Source organism: Gasterosteus aculeatus, chromosome 17, assembly GCF_964276395.1.
Source record: "Gasterosteus aculeatus chromosome 17, fGasAcu3.hap1.1, whole genome shotgun sequence".
Classification (NCBI taxonomy): Eukaryota; Metazoa; Chordata; class Actinopteri; order Perciformes; family Gasterosteidae; genus Gasterosteus; species Gasterosteus aculeatus.
The window spans coordinates 8,789,618-8,806,327 of record NC_135705.1 but is presented as its reverse complement, the minus strand read 5'-3'; the positions used below and the strand labels follow the sequence as shown (position 1 = coordinate 8,806,327).

The following is a 16,710-nucleotide window of genomic DNA, read 5'->3' as shown; positions in this document are numbered from 1 at the left end:
TCTGCCTCCTACAGGAGCTCGTAATAGGCCAACCTGTCAGATACGAGTAGGCCACAGTACTCTCTATCTCTACTCGTCTGTATTTTATTAGTCCACCTAGATTGATGCAAAGGCTCTTTTCAGGAAAACGTTCGCAGGGTTTTGCATGCAGAACGGCGTAGAAATCCAACATCCGTGCTATTTATTTGATACACGGTAGAAAAGAGTCTCTGGATGGGAGGACAAACAGGATACAGTCCACCGCTGTTACGCGTATTTACACAGAGGGAGAAGGTGCCCGCTCTGTATATGATCACCTGTTGGACTTACATTACAGGTTTATGATGAAAACAAAGTCTGACATCTTTATCATGGTAGAATTGGGTTCGTTATTCATCAAACACCACATCAGATGCTGCAATATTTCTAAAATTGTGCAGAGAAAGTTCCGTGGGACCCGACCAATACTCGTCAACGGGGGATGAACTGTAATCCGCTGTCTTTGCCTGGAACCACTATTGACACTGATGAGTCAGTTTTAAGAGATGCTCCGCTTTTATTTGGTGTGCGTTCACCAAGTGCCCCTTTGTTGCTGCAGCTTATTTTCATTCGTTTTGGACCACAGCGACGGTGGACGACTAAAACCGTCATTGGTTTGATTGCTCTATACTTTGAGGAGGTAATTAAGCATGGCACTTTCCAAAAAGGGTGTTTGATGATTGTAGTAGCAGAGACTGCACAATTTTACAGTACATTAAACTCATTTTTTACCCCTCAATATATAGGGAGAAGTAATGGAAGTCGCTTCACACATTTCTGTTTGAAAACTCTCAAACCTTTTCTCAAAAGGCTTCACAAAAAACTGGGCCGCGCCGCGAATTATGATGATTAGAATGTATTTGAATTCCACACATGCAGAAGTCTTACTGAACTCTGTCTTTGACTTATATTTTATTTTATATTTTGTTTCTCAGCTCAGAGTTGAGAGCGCTCCGACTGTAATGTCCTGGAGACGGCCATGAATCTTCCGGACGGAGGCCGACCCAGAGAGCCCTGCCTCACGTGGAGGAAATGAATATTGATTTGAAAACAAATTTGACATGGCTTTTTAAATCGACTTGAAAACGCATTGCTCGAAAGAGTCAGAGGTTCGTAGTGCGTCAATGGAGCGGAGAATTCGTCGCTCTTGTTCTACGGTTTAATAAGATTCCATTAATGGCTTTTTCCACCTTGAGGAAAAGGACCTCTCGCTTCGTGTGTCTCACTGTGTGTCCCTGTGTGTGCGCGCACGTGCAAATGTGTCGATAAATTAAAGAACATAATGCGGGTACATTTTCCTTTGTCTGTGTGTGCGTTTCTTTGTGTGTCTGTGTGTGCGCACGGCCTGTTGCATTGCAGACTAATGACTTATTCAAGGCGAGTACTTGAAAACAGACAAAACTAAAATAATTGAACCACTTGTTTCGCCCCTCAAAACACATTACAAAGGAGGTTTTTACTTTTTCCCCTTGCGTCGTCGTTGTGCATGCCGATCCTGCCTTCACTTTTCACTTTGCGAAGCACTTTAAAGGGGTTGTTTGAAACTAAGCAGGCTCCCTCGTCCCTCAGAGGGCGGCCAAAATAAGACACCAGGCAATCTCGTCAGAGTGCTCCGTTGGCATGGTGTGAGTTTCTGGGGCCAGGTTCTGCCCGCTCAGTGGTCCGCTGGAGGGAAACTGCCTCTGGCCGCCTGCCCGGCTTTCTGCCCGACAGAGACAGATCATGTGGACGCCAGTGTTTTCGTTTTCCTAATTGCAGCACATCAACACATCAATCCGACTGATATCATTTTTCGAATGCGAGAGACGGTCACTTTGGTAGATGCGCCAATGTTTGTTTGTTCGGGGGTTTTGAGACCCTCGGACGACGCGCCGGTTTCAATCACGCTTGATCTAATTGACGTGGGTGCTGTCATAGAAAGACCTCAATAGCCGGGTTTAATTGATTCTTACCCCTAATCACATGATAAATCCAAACAAGGGCTTGATTATTGTCAACGGACCCGAGCGATCAGCGGGGAAAGAGCTACACGCAACCAAAGTAAATGCAAACATTTAAGCCTCACATTAAGAGATTTAAAAACACCCTAATTGCTGTAAAATATTTAACAACACCAGGCTTTTCCTGTTTTTTTTTTCTTCAAAAGAACTGTACAAAATGGTTTTATGGTGTGAAAGTGGGGGCTGCGGTGTCTTAGGGCAGCAGGATAAGTGGTAATCCCCCCGGGTGGTGCTCCGTTGTAGACTACAGACCCCGTAGAGGCGGGGCCGCTGAGTCAGCAGCCTTTCCAATTCTTCCAGGGGGGAGTAGACTAATCTCCCGAGTACCTTCCTCTGTCAGCGGTCCAAGCATCTGTCGTTCTGCCTCTGGATGCTACTTTGCAAACATCCCGGTGCCTTGTGGCATCCCAGACCCATTTCTCTTGCTTGTTGGGTTTTCTGTGGTTTGTTTGGGTCCTACCTGACTTCCTTTCCTTAACGTCTCAGTAAGAATTGATTAATTGCTGTTTCGAAGTGAGTATTTTATAATCCCTCTTTTAAAGAAGGGATTACGGTCATTCATAGGTTGCAAAAACTATTTTACCTGTTGGGTTTACAATTGCCGTCAGGAACCCATCGGAAATGTGTTTTTTTCCACCCTGTAATGATGGCTGCTTCCGTTAGTTCCTAAGAGTTAACATCGGGAAGATACAAGGTGTTCTCCCAGCAGTGAGGATCTGCTGGAGTTTGCATTTATTTAATTTGATCATGACTGCCAGGCTGCAGCTGGCTAGCTAAGTGCTTTGCCATCAGGGCCGTGTTCTGTGTTGAATTCCCCTGCAGTGCCGCGGCTTATGTGTATTGCGCCGGGCTGCGCGCTGCCTGCTTTACAGTAAATGTTTACCATCCCCGTGTGCTACCTCGAGAATAATCAAAGCGCTCCTCTGTGCTCTCCTTAATTAACTAATGGCTAATCTGACCGGTTTTCTCCTCCTGCAGATTTATAATGAGAAGAAGAGCCAGTTTGAAATCAAGAGGAACAGCCCGAAGGACTTGGTGGAGAGAGTGGCGCGGGACATCTCCAAGCTGCTCAACAGTAAGAGGAAAGCCCTGGAGGTAAGAGGAGGAAACAGGCAAACATGCACTGTATGAAACACAACACACACACCATGTAATATATTACTGGATTGAATGTATATACATGTAAATAATCCTCATGCATGGAATACTATAGCAGTTTTTGGCCCAGCACTAGTTTGTTATTGTTTTTGTTTGTTATAATATCGGGGGCTTGTATTCCGAAAACATATAATTGTGTGGCGGATGTGAAAATATATTTATTTCAGAGGTTATCCTTTCAATGTCCTGCATTTTGGGGCATAATTATCACCGCGGTTCCACTCAGACAGCCCTGTGATTAGTTAAAATGTGTTCCACTCTCACGGTGGGGAACCTCTCACCCTTTGAGAAGAAGAAAGGCGGAGATGCAGAAGGAGGAAAGCGTATCGACAAATAAGGAAATGAGAATCGTGTACGCAAAAACCTTCTGACTTTAAAAAGCCAGCGATAAAGAAACGAAGCATTTTTGCTCATACTCAACATGTTGTCCACTTTTTAGTAGTTTCTCTCACAGTTGTGTTCAAATAATTTTCACATTTAATATTACAGCACATTTTGAGAGCATATAATTCCCAAATTACCTGATTAGAGTTTGCAATTATTTCTATTTAAAGCTGAATTTGTTCTTTATTTCCACCATGGCAGTGAGCCACTCCTTTTAATCAGTTTGGTGATTCTCATCATCTCCACCCACATAAACACACACAGCTGCACACACACGTACGTACACACACACTGATTCCTTTTAATCACTGTGATCATCTTTACCGTATCGTGCACCCCCACACTTAAATTGTTGGGGCCGTAATGTTCTGACATATCATTAAAACTGGCCCTCCATGTATATATATATATATTTAACAGGCAGATACATTAATATCACAAGATAATTTGATTAATCATACTGATCAGTGTATGCTAAATGTGAGTTTGAATTTGATCAAAATAGCACCTTATTTAAGATTTTTTCGAACACATCTTGAGCCCTATAAAGGGGCAGGAACATTTATCTTGTAAGAGCATGAGATCCTGTGGGAAGCAGCAGAAGTCTCTCAAAGAGGTTCATCCTCAAGCTTGGATTCCAAAAGGAAAGACAGCGTCACTCTTCGTCTCATGTGTAGGATCAGATTTGTTAACGCGTTGACCTTCCAACTCTGTTTTTTTTGGAGGAGGTGAGGCAGCAACATAACCCCCTTCAGTCCCTGCACTCAACACAAAAACACACACACACACACACACACACACACACACAGACCAAGCACAACCACCCGAACCTCGATGGGCATCACCCCGCGTCCCGTCTGGGAGATTCACTCGGGAGGGAGAAGATGAGGTTAAAAAAAAGAGAGGGCTGGAATGAGAATGTCTCCCTGGGGCGTGAAAAAAATGATGTTCACAAATTCATAGATTTAAAAATGAGCAGCAAGCGGCAGGGAAGGAAAGAAAGGGTGGTGGGTGGGTGTGTGGGAAGGAGGGGGGGGGTCAGTTGTGAGGGAAAGAAGAAAGCGGAGCCAAGACACTGCAAAAGGGAGTCATTTTAGTATACAGCATTTGAAAAAATGTTGCAACAAGTTTATACATGTTTAATTAACGTTAAGTTCATTAAACAAACAATTCAAGACTGTAGGCTACATAATGGACGTGGAGCTATTATTCATACAGGCAGAGAAGTGAAAGCCGTGTCCTATCGCGGCGCGTAGATAAGAAGGTCTCAGATTGCGCTCAGCGCGGTTCTGGTGCCGTTCTTTATTTCTGCCTGGTTCTGCCCGCTGTAGTAGCTGTTTGGACCTGTGGATTCCCCCCCCACACATCACAAAAAAGAGGAATGGCGTATGTGCATGCGGTGTTAACAGACGTCTGCGTGCATGCAAGAATAAATTATTCTCCCTCAACCTCTTTAATTGCTTGGGGTGATTCGTTGTAATTCATGTTTATATTACTAACGAGAAAACACACATTGACTGTGAAGACTCAGTTACTGATGTAACACGGGAAGCATTTCTTTAGCGCTCAGGAATTAGTGGCTTTAGCCTTCATTTCCAAATTAGAAGTACATTTTAATAATTCAAATACTCTGTTTATTTGGAGTGGGGTTGATAAATCTCCTGTAGGCGAGCTTTCACTTGTTTAGTTGCGTGGGCTCACGCTCTGCGTTATTACAACGACTGAAACACAGTGATCGCGAAAAGACTTAATTATCCCAAAGGGTCTTTTTGTATCATGCAATTGGTCTATAATTCCCTCATTTGGTGTAACTGATAAAAGCGATGTTTACTTTCTTTAACGCAGCAAACCCATATCTTATGGAGGCAGTAAGACGACTATGTTTTCGTCGAGAGCCGAATGTTTATTATTTTCCTTCCATTGTCTTAATCTCCTCCACTCCATGTCTCTGTCAGCTCTCTCGTTCTCCTTCTGTTTACTCAAACAATAATCTGATTCTCAGGCTGGTGCCAAAATTAAAATATAACAAAACCCCCCCCGGTTGGCTGACAGCCGCGCGCGTAGCCGCTGGACACTTTGTTTGAATCTCTTTGTTTCCAGAGGCAGGTTGAAATATGATTCAGGACGGCTTCCTCTGATGTTCACAACTTGAGCTCGTTCCAGAGGCCCTGTGAGTTGCAGCTGATCGGTGCCCTTTGTCCATTGAACACTTTGAGCAAGGAATTCAAACAGTAACCATCAATGATCCACATCACATGGTAGGACGTTGCTTTTTATCAGTTGAATAGCTATACATTTGTCAGTTGTCCGGTTCAGCGACTAAACTTGACTTGTGATTTCCAAGAAGTTTCCAGAAAATTTGAGATTTATCATTTTGAAAAAAATAGGAGGGTTATACTCGTTTTTTTCCAACCACTTTATTCCAATAGGTATCTAGTTTAATCCTGATGTGCTTTAGTGCTTTAGGCAATCCATAGCCGGTGACGCTGAACATTCAAATATGTGAAAATTGTGATACAGTTTAACAATATATGGAGAATAACGTTTGAACGTTTGTACAACTGTCAAATACACACAGGAGCCCTGCATCCTAACGAATGGGAGCAGTGAGCTCCCGTAAAGTGCTCGGGGATCAACATGGGGTTCAATGTCTCGCTCAGGGACACTTTAACATAAAGACATTGAACCGTCAACCTCAAGGACAAGCCGCTCTACCTCAAGAAACTGTTCAGAAAATATTTAGAAAAGTACTGAAAACATGAACCTGAATTATTATAAGGGAGAGAAAACCTGTTTTTTTAATCTCATGTCTTATCTAGATTTAGACGACTATGAAATCACTCAAATCATAAAAATTTTGCTTAATCAACTACTAATATCGGTAAAGGCATTTCAATGTGTTCATTCATTAATCCAATAAATATCTGTTTGGTTTAAACTCTTCGGAAAACGCATTGCATTTATTCTAAGGCGAATGTCCAATGCCAATGCGGTGAGTGCCGGTCTTAAAGTGGTTTTCCCTAAATGTGGTGTATAGCAGAGCGTGCTGGTGGCGGCGGCTCTGTGAGAGGAGGGCGCTTGCCGTCTGCATGTTCCTCCGCGTACAGACTCTCCCTGATGGGTGGTATCGGAGCACCAGGCTCCCACCTGAGCGACGATACGAGAGGTTTTTGTCTGTCCTTTTGACCCAGAGAGAGAGAACACAGCCCTGCGCCGACTCCTGTCATGTGCATGAAGCCAAACAGGTGCGATAGACCTCCCGGAGCTCATCTGAGAACACTTCCCTTCCTGCGTACCTCTTTGTGATGCTCCATATCGAGGCCCGCGTTGATCAGTCGGGCCCCTCGGAAGCGTCGGAGGCTGCACAAACATCCTGTACGCTGTCAGTCAAAGCCAGGCAGGAGTTTGGGCTGTCAGTCAGGCTTCTGCTGGGATTTTCCCGCCCCGGGGAGGGAAGATGAGGCTAGGAGCTACAGACGGAGATCATGTTGCATTTCCATCAGCAGCACTACGATTGTTAAGGCTCTTAGGTTATGATTTCACAGAGGGAACCGGGGGAACAGAGAGGGGACTCAGGTTGGTCTAATCCAATTACACAGATCTCAATACTATTCCAATACTACTTAAAGGCTGAACGATGAGTGCCTCTGGTCTACTCACTGCTTGATGTATGTACACATCCGGCACACTAATAGGTTTCTTATTGCAATGGTTTGAGGGACAAAGCCTGGTTGAATGTTCCAATAACATTACAGAAAGGAAAGGTACGGAAAAGTAACACAGGTGGATGCAGCAAACGTCCACGTAATGATGATAAAGCGGAAATGTGACACAATAAACACGATAAACTTCTTCCAGAGACTGCACTCAAGTGTTCGAACTCTCTCCTTACCGTGTGTCTGGATAAACTCCAGATAAGACCCAAGAGGCCAATCTTGACATTCAAATTGATTTATGACCTACGGGACCTTCCTGAAGGCTGACCCTATGAGGTGCATCCACATCCCTAAAGAAAACCACGTCCGTCCTAAAATGCACATCTCGCTTTCATTCTCAGCAGAGGAGGTTGCATTAGTTGCAATGAAAATACCCAAATGCAACTGCAGGCTACTTTTATTGGCGAGTTCACCTGATTGCTGTTCTTGTGATATTTCTCTCTTTTTGTGACCGGTTACGCTTCACCCTCCCGGCTTGTGTAGATTGACGCCCACACACTTTCGTAATTCGCGACTCCTTATTGTTACATTTGAAGCGCACTATGGGGTCCCCCTGGTGGCCATGGGCAGGACAGTGGGCAGGTTCCGTCTCAGGAAACACAACAATGTCCCGAGACGTTTTGCGGTCTTGCCGATAGCGATGGTGAGAGGTAACCGGGGAGCTCGGACCGGACACCGTGCAGGGGCGACAGAAGTGTGCATGACAGAATTAATCAATCAGACCGCGTGGGCCTCCCGTCTCCTCCTGACCGCGGAAAACCAAGGCGACACAGCCGGGTCAGGGACGGGGAGGGACGGGCCGCTCCGAGTCATCTGTTGTCACGTTACATCCATCATTAATTCACTAAGACACGCGGCGTCACACAGAATGTGAGCGTGTGCGTGTCGGTTCACCGGAGGGAACATTTCAATATATTTACCAGTGTGATTTTTATTTGCTTCCTCATTGCCTCGTTTTTCGGTCGGTGCAGATCTCTGAAGGACAAACCCAGAGTGGAACCTGCTTTAGCTAATTGTCAACAAAAAACCGTGACAATTAAACTCATTGGATTGCCACAGACTACGTAGGTAGTGTGAAGTCACTTCTTTGTGATTTCTTACTCTGTTCACATGAAGGAATTGATTTGTTGCACACAGTGCGTTGACGAGGTGCTGCCAAGCACAATGCACAAAGTCAATATTTCAACAAAACAACTGTTTCCATCAGACAAACGTAGTTTTCATCCTTTAGTATAGTGTGTTATATTTTGTACAGGTTCTGTTTAAATAAAATCACCAGTTTTAATTATTGTTCCTTCAGTGAGTAAAACCACCTCTTTGCAGTGTGTGGTTGGTGACTTGTGTCGTCATCCCGGCGAGATCTCAGACGCCTCAGTGGCTGGCTTTAATTGAACAGGCATCCGGTACAAATAACCAATTTATAACAGCTAAATTTAGCCCTCAGGTTTTTAAAGGGCCACCAGTCCTAAAAATGAGGCTCCTGCTCACCCGCAGACTGTGGAGCTGTTGTGAGTAGTGAGGGCTCGTCACGCTGATCTGGATCGGCCCTCATTGCTAGTGTACCAAAGCTGGAGGATTAGTAACGCGAAGCCCTCCTTTATCTAGTCTGGTTACTGATCTGGTGATTCGTTGCCTGCTGTGCCGGTCAATCGATAACCACCACGTACCTCCCGAAAAAAAAGCTACCTTTAGGAATACAGCCACTTTAAGCCCTTTTGAATTCGAAGTTTCCGTCATTCCCAAAAGCAGCTTTTACTGCAGCAGTTGGTGCGCCCGCAATGAATTACACCGCCGGCAGCAAGTGATTATATCCCCCCTGTTGGCGTGACGCGATGACAAATGAAGGAGTTGTATCTCGCCGTCAGAAGCTCCCTGCAGCCTCGCTCCCCTCACACCTGATTCTGGAGGCTTAAGTGATTTTTTTACAAATAAATGCTACAGATGTTGTTTATTTTTGGTTATTTACCAGGGTGAACAAGTTCTGATGAATGCGCGCAAAAAATGCTTATATTATGTTTTTACATTCTACACCCTCCTACTCTAATTCATAATTCTCCTGTTGTCAGGCAATAATCCGACACTGCCCTTATCATAGCATTAAAACTGGATCCACGCACTGACTACTAACCTCCCTGAGGCACAGCAAGCCACTCGATACGGCTTGTGTTCATTTAGGCAGCTTAATGAATTACAAGGGCTTCATAACGAGTGTGTCTGAGCGGTGCTGTGGGGAGGTCAGATGGTTTGAATAACTAATGAACCCAATCAGCAACTCGGAACTTTAACATGCGTGGAACATTTTGCATATATGCCGTTGTAGAAGACATGGCGCCATATTACAACCACAGCCCTCCCGCCGCCGCCGCCACCCGCCACCTGTCACCCGCCGGGAGACTCTAGCAAAGTAATTTGGTTTTTCATTTCCTGTAGGCCTTTGGAGAGGCCGTTTTAACTCTCAGGTCCCATCAGAGAAGTACGAGGCAAGTAGGCCGAGCTCTACTTGGGTAAAAATAGAAGAGAAAACTTGCACAACTCGCAGCGTGCGCTGATTGGCAAAAAAAAAAAACATATCAGATTTCTGCCGGTGCGGTTCAGAGAGATTCCATCAGGCTCCTGAGGACACAGACCATTGGTGGTTTCTTTCTCCGATGCCTTCAGGGTCCCGTTCTGTTCCTTCAAACTGATGTTTTAAAGGATGTTTTGGCAAATGTTTGACAACTGCAAAACACATTTAAAAAGTTGATTTAGATGCAATATAAGAAGAAAATAGTTTATAGATCCCTATACGGATTTTTGTCATCTGTCATAATCTGCTGTTTTATTGTCTCTGTGAACAATACAGAGCGGATTATGAATCAGATAGTTGAGAAGTACTTAAGACTGTTGAGATTGTATTGTTACCATCCAGTTCAATGAGGTAACCATCAACTGAAAATTAACTATTCTATTCTTATATATGTTTGAATATAAATACAGTTTAAAGCCCTGCTAGTGGTTCTGTTTGTTGTTTGTTAGGATTCATCAAGATAACCTTTGCTAATTAGCACTAAACATAAAATATGCTAACATTTAACAAATCAATATTTTGACCTGATGGCTTTGACCTCTAGATTAAACTAAGAGATCACTGAAGTGATTACAATTAATCCTGGTGGAAAGTGAATTTACCAAATGCCGTTGCAACCCATGCAACAGTTTAATCATGTTTATGAAGACACCTCACGCGGAACTCTAAATGTCAACCCAGTGAGGTAGATTTAGAGATAATTCAATGAAGAAAAAATGCTTTGACCTTGTTGTGGGTCAATAGTTGCTCAGATATTTTATTTGGGACCAAAGTGGGCCACTGATCAACAGCACCAGCGTGTCCCTAAACTTCTGTTTATCTTTATTTACCCTAGAAATAGAAGCATTAGCTGGTCTACTTTCCTATTGATCCAATTGTGAAAATGTACATAGAGGTAGATGCGATCCAACACGTGCGCACCCCCCCCCCTCCTCTCCCATAATCCCCCTCCCCCCCCCCCCAATCCCCTGGCCCCTGTCATTCAGATCTATGAACTTCCATTAGCAACCATCTGTTTCAACCTGCAGCAAAGCTATTACACTACACACACACACACACACACACACACACCACACAATCACCTCACTCAACGTACGGCTGACTAACTTCTTCTAAGCCGAGAGAATTTGCTCAAGCGTCGTCCTGTTTAACCTGAAGGAAACTAACATGAAGCTATTCTGTCGTTGCCAATAAAGGAGCAACAATGTGGCATTATGTAATTATCTTTATAAAGTAAAGGTGCAACATAACCCAAAACTACTGCGGCTGCTGGCTGAATGTGACCCAATGTGGCCCAATTTTTCCTTCAGACATGGTCTCAGCGTACGGAGGCTCATCTGAACTGGTCTTATGTCGCTGCCCTATACAGATGTGTCAACACACACACGCACACACACACAAACACACACAGGATAAGGTGAAGCATTGTGTTGTATAAACAGATTCTCATAAATCTAGATTATATTATCTATGCTATTGGTTTATTCAAGCACTCCCGCTGATGAAAGGTCACAAAATCCCAAACCCAGTGTTTCTTCTGCAGCATTCTACATTAGACAAAATGTCAGAACCTGATCTGCTGATGCCCCCAGCACATTTCTCCTCATCGTCAATGCACACATTTATTTTAGCTTTGAATGTACCATTTGCAGCTCCATTTAAATGCTCTGCTTTCCCTTTTTTCCCCTCAAAACAAATGTCAGTGTACAGCGGGAGAGTTATATTTTTCTGCCGTGTTCCTGTCTCAGACAAAGTCATTCAATTGAGTGACAATATGGGTTGCAGGCAGGAAGCGTTGGGAGGGGAGGGAGCGGGGGGAGTTATACAGCATCTAATTATCCAACTTCTTCTTGAAAGGAAAAAAAATGCTTTCCGTGTTTAAGCAACTTGTTCACGTAGCAATAGCATCTGCTTCACTCCTTAATTTCCCCGTCAGCGAGAGACAAATGAATGGAAATGACTGCTTTGTGCTTTTATGCAGCCGTCTCTCCAAACTGCATAAAACATACATTTCTAGTCGCCCATGTGCGATTTCGTATCTGCAGAGAGGGGAGAGAAAAGGAGAGACGGAGACACTTGAATCGGCAATCGCTGTGCTGAAACGCTGGCGTTTTTATTCCTTTCTTTTTTGTCAATTGCCAGGCAGAACTCTTGTCTGTTCGTTATTTTCTTTCCTTAAGGGCACAATTGAAAAAGATCATTTTTATAAAAGGGGCTTTTGAAAAACAGCTCAGCAATGACACGTTAAATATATGTTAAACCGCTGTCTGGTTTGAAAATAGTGTCTTCTGCGGACAACAAAAGGAACTGTGTGGTTAGGAGGTTGGGAAAAATAATGTCTTTTAAAATATGTCATATTTCACTAAGCAGATCACGATCCACCCCACCTTCAGTCTCCCAGCCCTCCACCCTCCACCTCCACTGCCTCATCTTCATCCCAGCGATAATCCACCAGCTCACTCTTATCAGCTTCATCAGCTGAGAGGATGTCGATGTGCAACAGTTTGTGGGTGCAGGCATTGGTGATGGAGAAGCCTCCACGTTGTGAATCAATCTAGTATTAAAAAATGCATGATTGCCTTCATGGTTCTTTGCAAAAAAATCTATGAGGCAGTGAAATTATGCATTACCTGTGTACCATTTTTAACATAATTTATGATGTTATTTCTTTTCAACTTCATCGCTTGAGTTGTCATTATTTTAGTGCAAATGAGTGTGATGCAATTATTTTGGATACAAGGTGCCCTGCCACATAAAATGATATTGTCTTTCTTCTGGATGCGCTGCTCTCTCGCAGTGATACATTTGATGTCTGAGATCTTATCAACACACAATCTCCTAAACCCTTTGTACAAATATACGTAAATGGGTTTCCAATCTACACAGTCGATAGTCAATCTAAAGTTTAGTCGGAATGCTTCTTACTACTTCTGTTAAAGTCACTGCCAAATCATATAGAGATGCACGTTTTTGCAGTTTTCTTGACAAACAGCAAATAAATATGACTTTTGCCAAAGAGAGTTCAAACCATTAATAACTGATTTCAGAAATAACTCTGTCCTCGTTTGAAACAGCAAGAAACAGAAGCGGGAAAAAAGAATGTTTTTGAGATATTGTTCTGATCATTAACTTTTTGTGCAAAACGGCGGCAGTGAATGATAAAATTGCCTCTGGTAAATGGTAAATCTATTCGAACAGCCTTCGAATACCTGAATATCAGTTTTACCAGACCCCTACAGTTGTTCCTGGTTTTATTGTAACGCCTGAGCTCCAGCAGGTAGAAGTGCTCTTCAGAGGAGCCGCTTGCCAGCCGTGCAGGTTCTCCCACCGAGGACGCCGTACTAGTTTGCAGTGTAGAACTGCAGGAAATGAAAACCTGTACTGTATGTGAAAGACAAAAAAGGGACGTGTTTGAAAGGATATGAGAGGTCACGCAGCTCAAGTTGGGGGGGGAACAATATACGTTTCCTTTTTTCCCCCCGGCACCCTGTTGACTATACGTGTTAAACATTCTCATCATGACGAATGTGCACAATCCCCAGCACGTGTCCTCACAGAGTAAGGCCACTCACGCCGAGAGGCCAAAGGAAGCAGAGGTCGCCTGCCTTTTGTTTTGTTTTTTGCTCTTCCATCAGAGCAAGCTGTTAATCTTTGCTCGGCTTATCTAGGAGCCTGCCACGCTGGACCCTGCCCAGGGAGAACGGCATCTAGCGCCTCAGCCCTCTCTGCTCCCTTGTCTCCTCCCCTCATCTCCCTTCGCTCGCCTTCCCCTCACCTCAGTTCTCCCCAGGAAGAGGTGGCTGCAGATTGAATAATTCTCCCCGTTCCATTTCTCCCCAAGTTGACATTCATTTGCAGGGCGCTCGACGCCTCTCTCCTGTTTGCTTCGTAAGTGGAAGTCGATCAGAGTCTGTCTCAGCCTGTTGCATCGAGTCACGTCAGTTGTGGCATCGTGCAAATAAAGAAACCGGGTTCTTATTTTCTGTTAGAGCACATTTGCAGAAGCCCAAAAGCCTGGAGCTCCCCCGGTGGCGCGATTTGAAACATGCCGCGTGCGAGCCAGACAGCCAGGGTTCCTGTCAGTCTTTCCTGTGACCTTTACAGCTTGTTCTAAATGCATGTTTGAGGTTTGGACCCTTTCGGAGGATATCATAATTCCTTTATTGTTCAAGTCAAGTCGTATATGCAATTTACAATATAATATCCCAGAGCAGGTGACTCCTTTGTGTCTTATTTTCCCTGAAATATAGACAAAAACACACAATTCTTGACTTTAACAGAAAACTAAGAAAAGCAGCACATCCTTAGATTAGTTTGGCATTTGTCATGTGATTAGTTTGTACACTAAACTATACTTTGCACACATAAAATTGACTGTTTTAAATGCAAACCCTCACCTTACATTCTGACTCTGACTTCATGGAATTCACAAATAAGAACCTCACAATTGTTATTTAGTTTTCTTATTGTTTGCCTTCAACCGTCCTCTTCTTCCTCCTACTCCTCCTCCTCCTCCTCCTCTGTTTGCCTCCCCACTGTCTTGAGCTTTGACAGCCTGTCGTAAAATAATGGCCGAACACTTTTCATGATTGGCAAGTGTATTTTCATACAAGCCAATGAAGCTGTGGCTTGGAGATGTGGTTTCATGCATGCTTAACAGCTGACTGACAGGTGACTCCCCAAACTGCACAGACAGAAGGCCAGTTGGTTTGTTTATTGCCCATTTAATTCGCCCTGTGTTGTAAAAGCTATACTGCCTTAACGGAGGCACGACCACAGGAGTGGGACACTGCCTTCCGCTGGCGAATGAGTGACAGGGAAAAGGTGTCGTGACGGGAGAAGAAGGTAGGAGAAGATAGGAGTTTGCCTGCAGGCAGCAGTGGGAGGGTTGGGAGGAGGGGGGGGGGGGGGAGCCGGTTGAGGAGAATCTCAAATATTGACCTTGGAAAACCACCACTACGATAATAATTATCTCACACTGTCTGCCCCCCCCTCTCCCCTTTTTTTCCCGGGTCTCCCTCCCCTCATGTCTCTCTCTTTTTCATGTGTGCTCTTTTAATCTTCGCGACCCAAGATAAAAGCAATCAGACTCCTTTTCGTCTCTTTGATACGTATTAATCCCTATCATTGATTACCAACTTACAAGCTCAGGTTCAGCTTATCACAATAAGCCTTTACCATTTGACCCACCATCCACAAGTCGTACTGTACAGTTTATAGCACTGAACACTGCACGCTATCGTAGACTGTATTCAAAGATGGACGTCATGACAGCTCCCCAAAAGTGAAGCCAAAATGTCTTTTCTTTCCTGGTGGCAGGCAGGAAGTTGGATGTCATGTTTGAGTTCATTTACTTATTTTATACAAGAAAAATGAAGGGACAGCTGTGATTTTTCCCTCGCGCTTGATGCAACGCCAACGCCACCACTGCACAAACTGGCTCCAAATGATGTGAATCCCTGTATCAGGGACACTTGGGCTTTACATCTGTAAAGTGTGGGGGGATTGAGGCAGGTCATGCACCTGTATATACAGTATTTCTAGACCTGACATTGGCTTTTTGTTGTAGCATTTTTTTTAGAAGAAATATGTGACTATGTGACTTAAAAGAAGAGAGAGATTGTTTGTTGAGTCCTTGTCTGAGGCACAAGCTACAAACATCCACCATGGAAATATTTTCCGCTGGTATGTTGCCCAGCTATATATTAAAAAATATGCATTTTTAAGAAACTTACTGTGTTATACAAATAGAAAACTCCTTACAGTTGGCAGTAATATCATAACTGAATGTCATAGTGTTGAGTTGTAGGTGAGTAAATACCAGAACTCCTCAACACCAAAGCGAGGTTTCTGTCTTGCTTTCCGGCTGCTGATTAAGGTGGAGGTTGCTGGCCTCCCCTCTCTTGATGGGACCCGTCCCGTGATGGACAACCATTGAAGCTGCTTCTTAAGGGCAGCGCTGGCAAGACTATGCTAAGTGATGGCGGAGCGGTACATCTATTCTTTTGAATTGGTGCTAATGACAGACCATTTAGAAGTCAATTAATTGCTAGGGGCCGAATGCGCAGTGGCAGTTAATGCTGTCACAACTCTGTAGTAATTAGATGTGTTGATGGGATATGTTGTTGCTGGTGTGGATTTTATCGTGTCAGAAGCTAGAGGATCTTCGCGTCCAGGTCACAACGTAATGGCCTGGATTCTGCGACTTTTACTATTATAAAATGTATTCCTAAAGCAATTTGAATATCTCTTCTCTGTGGTTTTTCTCCTTTTTGGCATTATTCGCTCCATCTCTAGTCTCGCTTTTCTACCCTCTTCCTCACTCTATCACCCGACTCGCTGCGGGGAAGGAGGGGAGGCCTGAGATCGATGTTGGTCCTGCGCAGACAGAGACCGGCAGCTGGCTGAATCGGAGTGATCGATCAGGCACAGAGCATTTGCTCTGCCAGACTGCTGGGCCTTTGTGCATGTAGATTATTTCCAAATTATTACAGGAGGCAGATGCTTGTCGGAAGATGCTCTCTGTCAAGGTTAGACTGCTGCGGCGCTACCTAAACCCCTCCCTCTCTCTCCCTCTGTCACACTTGTGCTTTCTTCCCTTCTTTTTTTTTTATCTTTCACCGTTTCTTTTTCTCCCTCAAGGGCTTTTCAGTCATTTTACATTTTCCACGTTGGTCTTTTATATTATGCATCTGTCTTCGTACCAGCACGTTCTTCCCCTGACGGGAAGATACATTTAGCAAGTTATAGGTGAGATAAAAGGCACACAATGTTTACCACTGAGGTAATGAGAAACTGAAAATGGCGTTGGGTAAATTGACTTCATGCACACAGACAGAATGTGCTGCAGTATAATCTTTGCCCACAG

General features: G+C 44.1%; 1 protein-coding gene across 1 annotated transcript in view; it reads left to right on the top strand.

The window, feature by feature from the left end:
• cacna2d2a (calcium channel, voltage-dependent, alpha 2/delta subunit 2a) overlaps positions 1–16,710 on the top strand; it is a gene marked incomplete in the record, with an annotated part of 114,964 nt that overhangs the window by 29,259 nt on the left and 68,995 nt on the right. Inside the window, 1 exon segment of the mRNA XM_078092019.1 lies at positions 2,997–3,113. Within this exon segment, the coding sequence (XP_077948145.1) occupies positions 2,997–3,113 (117 nt within the window).